The sequence below is a fragment of the Girardinichthys multiradiatus genome, chromosome 12 (genome assembly GCF_021462225.1).
Source record: "Girardinichthys multiradiatus isolate DD_20200921_A chromosome 12, DD_fGirMul_XY1, whole genome shotgun sequence".
Classification (NCBI taxonomy): Eukaryota; Metazoa; Chordata; class Actinopteri; order Cyprinodontiformes; family Goodeidae; genus Girardinichthys; species Girardinichthys multiradiatus.
In genome coordinates this window covers 21,395,183-21,405,589 of record NC_061805.1, presented here as the reverse complement: position 1 = coordinate 21,405,589, position 10,407 = coordinate 21,395,183, and the positions used below count along the sequence as shown (strand labels likewise).

Sequence of the window (10,407 nt, the reverse complement as noted above, 5' to 3'; positions counted from 1 at the left end):
TCTAATCCTGCGTGTTGCTGCCACTCCCATATTTCTTAGTGAATAATATATTATTTTGTTTATGTTCAGTGTTGTTTTATTGCAAAACCTTCGGGATTTATGACCCAGAACTTCAAGTTTGGTTCCATCAAACAGTACCACACTCCACCAGAAGGGTTTGACAGACTTTAGGTCTGGATGTTTTCTTTTTTTTAAGATATTTTTTTCAGCACTAGTGGCCTTTATTTTTTTGACAGAAGGCAGGGACTTGAACCTGGGATGGCCGCTTCAAGGACTGTAGCCTCTGCATATGGTCGCGCCCCTACACCATCAGTGCCACGCCCCAGGTCTGGATGTTTTCTTTGGAAGAAAGGGCTGTTCTACGTGAACTGTATTCCTTATGGAAAATCATGTAAAACACAAACACTACTCACCAGAGATTTCTGCAGCTTGTTTAATGTTGCTGTCAGCATTTTGTCAGCCTCCCTGACCAGTTACAACTGCTTCATTTGATCGCTTCTGAGAAATGTTGCATTTTTACTGTGTCATTCATGTTCCATATTTTCCTCCAAGTATTGATTGCTGTCTTCAAGGTGTCATTGTATATATAAAATTCCATGTAACTTGTTTATACTCTTTCCCTGACTTATACCTTTGTAATCATGAGACCTTTTGATCCTTTGTAACCTCTTTGCCAACCATTGGTTTACCTGAAGGATGCAAATGAACCCATTTCAAGAAAGCCCTTCTAGATTCACTTTAATTGATGGTATTTGTGAGCTCCAATCCAAAACCTGAAAATTTTATCAAATTGTGATTTAGTCAAAGCTCATCTTAGATCATGTGCACATTTTGTCCAGGGTACAATAAATTTTTTTGATTTTGATTTTTTGACAAGATTTACTATTGTCTCATCCTGTTACATCCCACAAACCTTACATTTTAATGGTGTTAAGGCTTTAAAGATCCACTGTCATCAGGGACGTCTGGTCACTGACTAAATTAAATAAATACATTTGTGTAATGTATCCAAAATAAAAAATAAAAAATGCATTGCTTACGTGAAAATCTTGCACTTGAGTTAACAATTTGTAAAAATCCCATAACATGAAATCCTAAAGTTTCATGCAATAAATGAATTTTCCTCTTTGATGCAGGCTTTCGGTTTTCAACTTGGGCATATGACTTGCTAAGATTCTTAAGTCACCAGGCAAAACAAGTATGGATAAGCTCTTGTAATCCAGTCACAGTTTTGAATCACAATGTTGTTACTCTGGCTGAAAAATCTTTGTTTTTTTCTTTGCTGTTGCCACAACTTAAACGATGCTCTAACACCATGACCTATATTTCAGTACCAACCTACTGTAGATGTCCTATAGTTGTTGATAAGGACTATTTATCCTATCCTGTTGGACTGAGATTAGACTGATGACTAATGGATGAATGATTCCAGCCGCAGCTTTAATTTGAATGCCTTTTACTGACTGGGCCTGAGGAGGGGTGGTGGTGGTCTCAAACTGGAGGTTCCTGGTGGTGGTGGGGGTGTAGAGTATTGTGAGCTGAACAGCAAAGCCCCACTCTAGCTGAATGGGCATTGTCATCTGGATTTCTGTGGATAACCAGAATACTTTCTCCCGTCGTGGGGGTTGTTTTATGGATCAGTGGTGGGAATAGCATGGAATAGCCGAGCAGCTCCCCGCCCCTGTCTCTGCTGTCCGCTGTAGTTCATTTTTAATGACACACTCTAAAACTGAAGGATTCCGACAATATATTCTGTTTAATCATAATAAAATGACACAGTATTGCATCTTCATACACATGAATAAAGAAACATAATATCAATCACCTACATAGCAACGAAAATCTGGAACGTTATCCAAAGAAAAGATGCTTTCCTTTTGTAAAAAGCAAAATAATGGACTCTAGCATGTGTCCCCAACACAGAAAAAGTATCCTAAGATTCAAAGGGGCTCTAATATGTGTGATTTTTTTTTTCCAGGTCTCTATCCTTATTGGACACTGTTTCCAAGTTGTCGACATGGATTTTGGTCTGTTCATGTTTTGCTCATTGGATGTTCTGATCAGAAACCAGTTAATGAAAAACAACTAAAAGGGGTTGTTTGATATGCGTTTAAAAGAACAGCATTTAACATTTCAAAGCAGGCCATTTTCCTTTAGGTTAATACAAATATAAATTTCATGTTTAAAATATTTTTTCTTTCTTCTGTATACCTCAAAGGTGTTGTATATTTTCTGTCATAAAAACGTATATGACAAACACATATCTAAAATGTTGATGAATTTAAAGGAGCGTATGCAGTTAATGTGAAGGGTTTTTATTACATTGTGAGTGACAATCAGTTATAGTACCCTGGATGGGTAGTGACGTCACGGGGTGAATCATGTTCTTTGCTAGCCAGTATAGAAACTAAGAAAGGGGTTCAGTCTTCTTTTTGCCTTGGGTTTTCAATATTTAAAATATGCAAAGAAAATAAAACCAAATTTAATTAACCTGTCCCTTCTCAACAACAAAAAAGAAAAATAAGGCTTTTATTACAATTTAACATTTTGTTTTTTGTTTTTTTCATCGCTGGTTTGTGATTAGATAATGCTATTACTGTTTTTGAATGTGAGGATGGGCAGCCATTCTACTGTACAACTTTGTGCTGACCATGCACATTGAAGACAAAGACCACTTTACATTTTCAGTGCAGAAACTTAATCAACAAGGACAGTAGCAATTACATCCAAAACTAACGATCTGGACAATTTACAAAAGCAGGTACCTAACAAAGATACTCCTTTTTTGTCGTGAGCTACTTCTTGTAGTCTCTAATGAAATCTCGGGGAGACACAGAAAGTGTATAAAAATATGCCCCGAAAATGTTGAAGGACCAGATATGCTTCCGTTGATTTCAAAGTTCTAATTTATACATAAAAAAGTTGTAGGTGCAAAAACAAGGTCGGTAAAAAAAACAACAGTTTTTTCAAAGCTGGAAGTCACTTTTACGCACCGTCAGATCCGAGCCATGCACGCAGCTACACATAATTCCTCTTGTCATAGTCCCCGTTCTGCGAGGCTCTCTTGGTCGGTGCATATTTTACAGAGTATCCCGAGTTTCCGCTGGAGGGACAGGAGCAGCACAGAAGCGTTCCCCCGATCAGCAGCAGCGCCGTGGCCGCCCAGCCGATGTAGAGCGCAGCGCCGATTTCTCTCTTCTTGGATGAAGGCACCTGCGGATTGTAGAAGTCCGATATGATGTTGTTGGCCATCCAGCAAAGAGGCACCAGCACAAACAGGCCACTGATGATGTAGATGATCCCACCGGCGTTCACCACCCGAGCTTTCACGTACTCTGCACGGATGCAGTTGGTACACTGCGCCCCCGCGATCACCACCATGAGACCCAGCACTCCCAGCACGGAGGAGATGATGGTGAGCGCTCTGGCCGCCTGCAGGTCGTGGCTGAGGGCGAGGACGGAGTCGTGCACCTTGCACTGCATCTGCCCGGTGCTCTGCGCCACGCACGACATCCACAGTCCGTCCCAGAGCGTCTGTGCCACCACGATGTTGGCCTCAATGAAAGCCGTCACCTTCCACATGGGAAGCCCGCACGAAACCATGACCAGGAGCGAGCCAACTACACACAAAGAAAGTCCCAAGATCTCCAGTCCGGCCGACACCATTTTTACTCTTCTGTCTTCAATCTGTCCTTTCTAAAGTTGCTCAAACTCTCCGTATTTCTCCGGCAAGCTGTGAACTTTTTGGCTCCTTTTTATCTGGTAGCTTTAGGCGTTAGTTGCGGCACCAGTCACAACATTCACTTAGAAATATCAGACAGTTGCTCTGAGTCTCTTTGTTAGTGAGTGGATGTGAAAACAACTGGAAACACAGGAGCGCCGGACCACGGATATCTGCAAGATGGGGGGTGTGAAACCACAAGCACAAACTTCCCTCCAATCCGCTGCAGCCGCATCCTCTGGGGACCAATGAAAATGTGGGGAAGTTGAGCGAGTGAATAAAGCGGTTCAGAGCGCATTGTACGTTTGAACAGTTATTTCCAGTAAATAGAGGGGTGAAGGGCTTATAAAAGGAGGGGGAGCCAGACTGTGGGGAAGTTTTAGGTTTTTTTGAAACAGCTTTGAAACAGTGGTTTATTGGTTTTTCAGACATGGAAGCTTAATGTTACTTGTCTGTACTATACATCCAGGAACAAAAGAGCATTTCACACCTGGTTTGATATATGGTACAGTGATTTTAAGGCTGTTAGGATAAAAATAGAACTAAAATAAATTAGTATTGTAGACCTAAGGTTTATAATATAACGTTTACCTAACATTAACCAGAAAAAACGTCACTGGTTGACCTATTGTGCATTTAAATAACAAGCGTCTTCTCAAGACAGATCCAATATATATAGAAAAGGTTAATAAATACAGTCCAGTCACATACACAGATTCAAATTAATTTAAGTACATTTTGTTAAAAAAAAAAAACATTCCGGGTGATCCTATAATACAATACAGGTAAATTCAGTCTATCATTTGTTAAAACAGATCTATTTTTCTAGTCCTTACCTTTGCAGATGTGTAAACAACAAAGAAATAAATATGTCTTAGGATTTTAAACTTACTAAAATTAACAAAAAAAAAAAACAATAAATAAATAAATAAACATGTCTTAAACTTACATGCATGAGAAAATACATGAATAAATCTTAACCTTGTAGGTCTACTAAAATACAAAACAAATAAATAAATGAGCTTATCTTATGTTTTAACCCTAACCCTAAAATAATAATAAAAATAAATAAATAACAATGTCTTCACAAAATAATTTTTTTCGGCTATTAAAGCATCTTTATTAATAGTTCAGTGTTCCTCCTGCGGGAAACACTTACTACATATCACAAATTGATTAAGTCCAAATCAGCACACATTAAACAAACTAACTAAATAAACAAATAAAAAGATAAATATCTCAAACAAAAACTAAATAAATAAAATAAAACAAAGTTGCTCCACAAACTCAAATTTAATTGCAAGTACGATTTGTTTTCCGTCTATTCTGAAAAGAAGCTTTTCATGAAACTCAATTACAATTTGGAAGTTTACCAGATTATTTCCTAATCGGAAATGCAAATGCTTTGACGGTCAGAGACGTTGCAAAACAAACATTTAAAGTAACTAAAATACGGTAACTGCCATATTGGCTCCACTACGTCAGGGCTTGAACGGGTCGGCCACCCACTCTGCTGAGCCGTAATGGCGTCAGTTACTCCACGGGACAACCGTGGCGGACCAGCAGCCAGTCGGTTGGAGGAGGGCGGACTCAGGGAAGCAGTTTCCGTGTTCCTCTTCCTGGGCTGGGACAGTTGCAGCAGGATAAAGGCGTCGGTTGATTTGCTATAACCGAATACCGTACAGGTAAGAGGCTGTGCGCCTGTTAAAAGTAATTGTGATTTTAAATACTTTACTTCAGTTATAGTTTGTGGAAAATGGCTCGCTGGAGAGTCTGTGGAAACCATGTCCGCAACACGACACCGGTCGCAGTAACAACTGTTGCATGCTAAAGTTTGGCATGTAACTTTTCCTCGCTGTTTTAAGTCTAAATTCTGTTTATCAAACACTGGGGTTAAAGTAGTAGGTAGTAATATCATCATGAACAAGCTGTGTATGTAAAAGCCAGAGCGTCCTTGTTCCTCTCGGTGTTTTGTAAACTTAATGTCTGACAATCTGGGTGTGGTGGACGTCAGTGTTACAGACGCAAAGGCCCTCAGACAGTGGCGTCCCCAGAGATTTTTCAATGGGTGAGGGCACGTGGGGCCATTAAAGATCTTGGGGTGGCACACCAAAATCAAAAGCAATGACTGATTTGAAAAATTGTGTGATGCTGTAATATTAATAGGAATCGCAAAAAAAACAAAAAAAAAAAGGAAAAAAAAAAAACAAAACACTATCACAGACCATTTATCTTTTGTTTGTACAAATTTATATTTCAGACTACTAGAAAAGAGCATTTCAAGTTCTCCAGAACCCTTTCCAGCATTTGAAGTTTCACAGCCTACATGTAGAAGCCCTTGACATCAAAATCCCAACTGAGTCTCTGACAAGTGCAGATATTTATATATATATATATATATTATATATATATTTATTTTATATTACCTGAAATTATGTTGGCGGGGCCACTGCCTTCACTCATTCTTAGATGATTTCTAGGTTGATTTACTCACCCCTCATCACATTACACATGTCTAAACACTTTCTTTCTATTTGTTATTTCTAAAGAAACTGTTTATTCTTTTTTGATTGCTTTCAAATCTGCTATTATCTTTAAATGTGCTTTATAAATACATTTGATGAGATTGGATATTCATTCCTCTGCAGGTAGGTTTCAGGCGTACGCATTTTCTTGACAAACTACCATAAACTCGTACTCGTACTCGTCCCTCGTACTCGCCCTGAGTACCTCAAGTCTCTGGATGTTGTAGGGCTGTCATGGTTGGCACGCCTCTTCAACATTGCGTGGCGGATGGGGACAGTGCCTCTGGGCTGGCAGACTGGGGTGGTGGTCCCGGAGGGTGTGTTCCAACTATAGGGGGATCACACTCCTCAGCCTCCCTGGTAAGGCCTACGCCAGGGTATTGGAGAGGAGAGTCCAGCCGATAGTCGAACCCCGGCTTCAGGAGAAGCAGTGTGGTTTTCGTCCCGGCCGTGGAACACTGGACCAGCTCTATACCCTCTACAGGGTACTCGAGGGTTCATGGGAGTTTGCCCAACTGGTCAATATGTGTTTTGTGAACCTGGAGAAGGCATTCGACTGTGTCCCTCGTGATGCCCTGTGGGGGGTGCTCCAGGAGTATGGAATCGGGGGCCCTTTATTAGGGGCCATTCGGTCCCTGTACGAGCGGAGCAGGAGTTTGGTCCGCATTGCCGGCACTAAGTCGGACCTGTTCCCGGTGCATGTTGGACTCTGGCAGGGCTGCCCTTTGTCACCGGTCCTGTTCATAACTTTTATGGACAGGATTTCTAGGCGCAGGGGTCTGGTTTGGAGACCAGTGGATTTCGTCTGTTCTTTTTGCAGATGACGTGGTCCTGCTGGCCCCCTCTAGCCAAGACCTACAGCATGCACTGTGGCGGTTCGCAGCCGAGTGTGAAGCGGCTGGGATGAGGATCAGCTCCTCCAAGTCCGAGGCCATGGTACTTGACCGGAAAAGGGCGGCTTGTCCTCTTCAAGTTGGAGGGGAGTTCCTGCCTCAAGTGGAGGAGTTTAAGTATCTCGGGGTCTTGTTCACGAGTGAGGGAAGAATGGAGCGGGAGATCGACAGACCGATCGGTGCGGCTGCCACAGTAATGGGGGCGCTGTGCCGGTCCGTTGTGGTGAAAAGAGACCTGAGCCGAAAGCAAAGCTCTCAATTTACCGGTCGGTCTACGTTCCTACCCTCACCTATGGCCATGAACTTTGGGTCATGACCGAAAGAACGAGATCCCGGATACAAGCGGCTGAAATGAGCTTCCTCCGTAGGGTGGCCGGGCACTCCCTTAGAGATAGGGTGAGGAGCTCGGCCATCCGGGAGGGGCTCGGAGTAGAATAGTTTCTGTGTGCATTCCCTGTGGACTGTGAGATTTCCCAAAGACTGCACAACATTGGCTAATCCAGCTTTCCAATGACGGACAAAAACAGGACCTCGTAGCGCTTATATTTGGCGCATTTACTAACCATGAAAATATCAAATGCTTCCGACAGTCCAATTACCTATCAGGATGGGTCCAGCTTAAAATCGGTGCTGTAAATTTTGTATTAAGCCCACTTGCGTGACATTTGAACTCTAAAACTGGTTCTTTTTATATTATGCTTTTTTTCTTGTGTGGCACATTGGCACAATAATAAATTTTACATTCAGACAACTGGACAATAACAATGGAAAAGCCATTAAATATTTGTTTTATGTTTCTCAGACGTGGCAGCAGGCCACTATTGAAGAATTATCATTCGTCTTTGCGTAAGTTTTTGGCCCACTGACAGAATGCGTATTTCACTTCCATTCTTACTGAATGTTGTGCACTTCAGGCTCAATGAGCTGCAATTAAGGAGCTGTAATCTAATGTCCACAGCTGTCTCCTACTACAGAAAACAACTTAGTTGGATGAATAAATTTGAAGATAAAGAAACGTATCCTGCTGGCGAATGTCGTCTCAGAACCCTTATCCAGTTCTCTAACCTGTCTCTGACCTTTCCCTTTTCCTGTGACCTTATCTCCCAAAACACCAACTTGTTAACAGGGAAACTCATTCCAGTAATTCTTTGGGTTTAATGGTTTGGCATTTATCCTAGTTTTAAAAAAAAAAATTAATCTCTTCTTTTATGATTGTATTTTTCAATCTCAGTTTTAGTTGTACATATAATTGTTCTTTCTAAATATATTTTGTATTAACAATGTTGCCTTTCACCTGGAAAATCAACTAAAAATTTAATTTTTTTAATTTGCCAATCCTGATTTCTATTCAGGTCTGACCAACAGATTCAATTGCTGTTTCTAACTGTATAAACAAAGCGAAAGTTGGTAAAGATGGAGGCTGGAGTTTTGAATCATGCAAAAATTTAAAGGTTTACAGTTTCTAAAATTTTTGATAAGCACAAAACAAGTCACACAAGGGTTATGGGTTTATGCATTTTTTTGAGTTTGGTATGTTTTATCTATATATTTAAAAGAGGGACAAAAAATGTTTTTGCAGCATCTGAACTAACCAGTCTGAGATGATCATGGAATTATTGGCAGATTTTTATCTTCTACCAATTGGATTATAAAAGAAAATCTACAAAAAATAGATTTTTTGTATTTTTGTATTTAAAAAATGTAATATAGCATATTAGAGCAATGCGTGTATGAGCAAAAATGATGTTAGGTGAATGTGTTTAGGGGACGTTTGTCTTCTAACATTGTTCAAATGTCCACAAAAAGGGAGTTTTTTCATGACCTAAATAACCTAATTGTCTAGATGTGGTTCAGTTGAACTGAAATATCTACTATGAGTGAATATCAATCCCAGTACCAAAAAATGTGACACGAAGAATAAAATTTAATTATTTTAAAAACACATCTTACAGCTGGTATTAGTTCTTACTGTGATACTAAAAGAATCAGAAAAACTTTATCAGAATCAGAAAAGCTTTATTGCCAAGTATGTTTTTGGACATACAAGGAATTTGTTTTGGCGTAGTCGGTGCAATACAGTACTATAGTTGTAAATAGTTGTGGCTTTTACTACTATAGTAGTAAAAGCCACAACATTCAGCTTTTAAGGGATGTTCAGATGAATCGATCACTGCTTCGTGATGTTCAGTAGTTCTTTGGTCTTATCCCGTGACATGTTGCCAGGTTTGAGACTTGAGTTGTACTTGAGTTGTAAAAGTTTTATATCTGTATTTTTAATAGGTGGGCAAGATTTGTAACCCAGAAGGAGCAGATGTGCAGTACTTTGACACCACCCGTGGAGAAGTTGAATTGTTCTGTTAGGAATGTTAGACCTAATCCGAATTTTATAGCATTTATGGCCAGCTAACAGTTTAACTGTAAAACTTGTAATACACACCAAGAACTTTGCCTTTACTGAGGTGGCATTTTCCCCATTATGGTCCAAACAGTTTAATCCCCCTCAAACATGACCCGCTAGTAGCTGTGTGTTTGTGTGTAAGCTGTTCTGCAGTCTGGTCAATTAAATGGCTATTATTAAGAACTCTTATTAAAGTGTGCCTCCCGCTTGTCTGTCCTGTAGTGTTGTCTTTGTGAGATTACAGCTGCGGTGTTGGAACAGTTTAATTAATCTGCTCTCTGACTAATGTTGGTTCCCACAGAGCCTGAGGAGGAACAACACTTTGGAGTTTGTGTATGTGTTTGCTGCACATGAATGCGATTGTATGGACTGCTTTTGTAGCTCACAAGTCCATTAGAAAAGAAAACCCATTCATTATTGCATTAGATGTGTTTTTAGGCTAGAAACCAACAATTAGGCTGGTCTTACCCTGGGCCGTGAATCAGTATGTCGGTGTGTCCACCACTTTGTTCCAAGGCAGGAATCAGCTTATCTGGTGGTCACTGAATTACTAGAAGGTTAGTCATAAGATTCAATGCAGATTATGTGATGGCCAAAAAGATGACTCATATAATGGCAATGTCTCCTAGGTCACCAGAGGTTTAAAATTTTTACCAGTTAAGCAAAAATACGCAATTGGGCTATTTTTTTGCATGTTTCCCAGACTTCGCAGTATTAGACTGACATATGTTTACTACAGGAATAATGGTTTTTGAAATTTTCCATAAAGCTGTTAGGTACCTGGAAGGAATTTTAGAGTTCCAAGTTGGAACCATCAAAGAGGAACGCTCCTTTAGTTTGGATTCTGACTTAGGAATTTTCAGTTCCCTG

General features: G+C 40.2%; 2 protein-coding genes across 2 annotated transcripts in view; one reads left to right on the top strand and one right to left on the bottom strand.

The window, feature by feature from the left end:
- Positions 1-1,737: 1,737 nt before the first annotated feature.
- On the bottom strand, positions 1,738-3,997 carry cldn5a (claudin 5a). Its single transcript, XM_047382591.1, has one exon. The coding sequence runs from the start codon at positions 3,664-3,666 to the stop codon at positions 3,019-3,021; it is 648 nt and encodes a 215-aa protein (XP_047238547.1). The 5' UTR covers positions 3,667-3,997; the 3' UTR covers positions 1,738-3,018.
- A 1,263-nt stretch (positions 3,998-5,260) lies between these two features.
- Positions 5,261-10,407, top strand: part of zgc:63587 (uncharacterized protein LOC393431 homolog) — a 31,091-nt gene continuing 25,944 nt past the window's right edge. The window contains exon 1 of the mRNA XM_047381693.1: positions 5,261-5,406. The gene's annotated coding sequence lies outside the window, so the exon portion shown is untranslated. The remainder of the gene's footprint in view (positions 5,407-10,407) is intronic.

What these genes read in the sequence shown, in the direction of transcription:
- cldn5a (XM_047382591.1), bottom strand. Translation starts at nt 3,666, where the DNA reads ATGGTGTCGGCCGGACTGGAGATCTTGGGACTTTCTTTGTGTGTAGTT.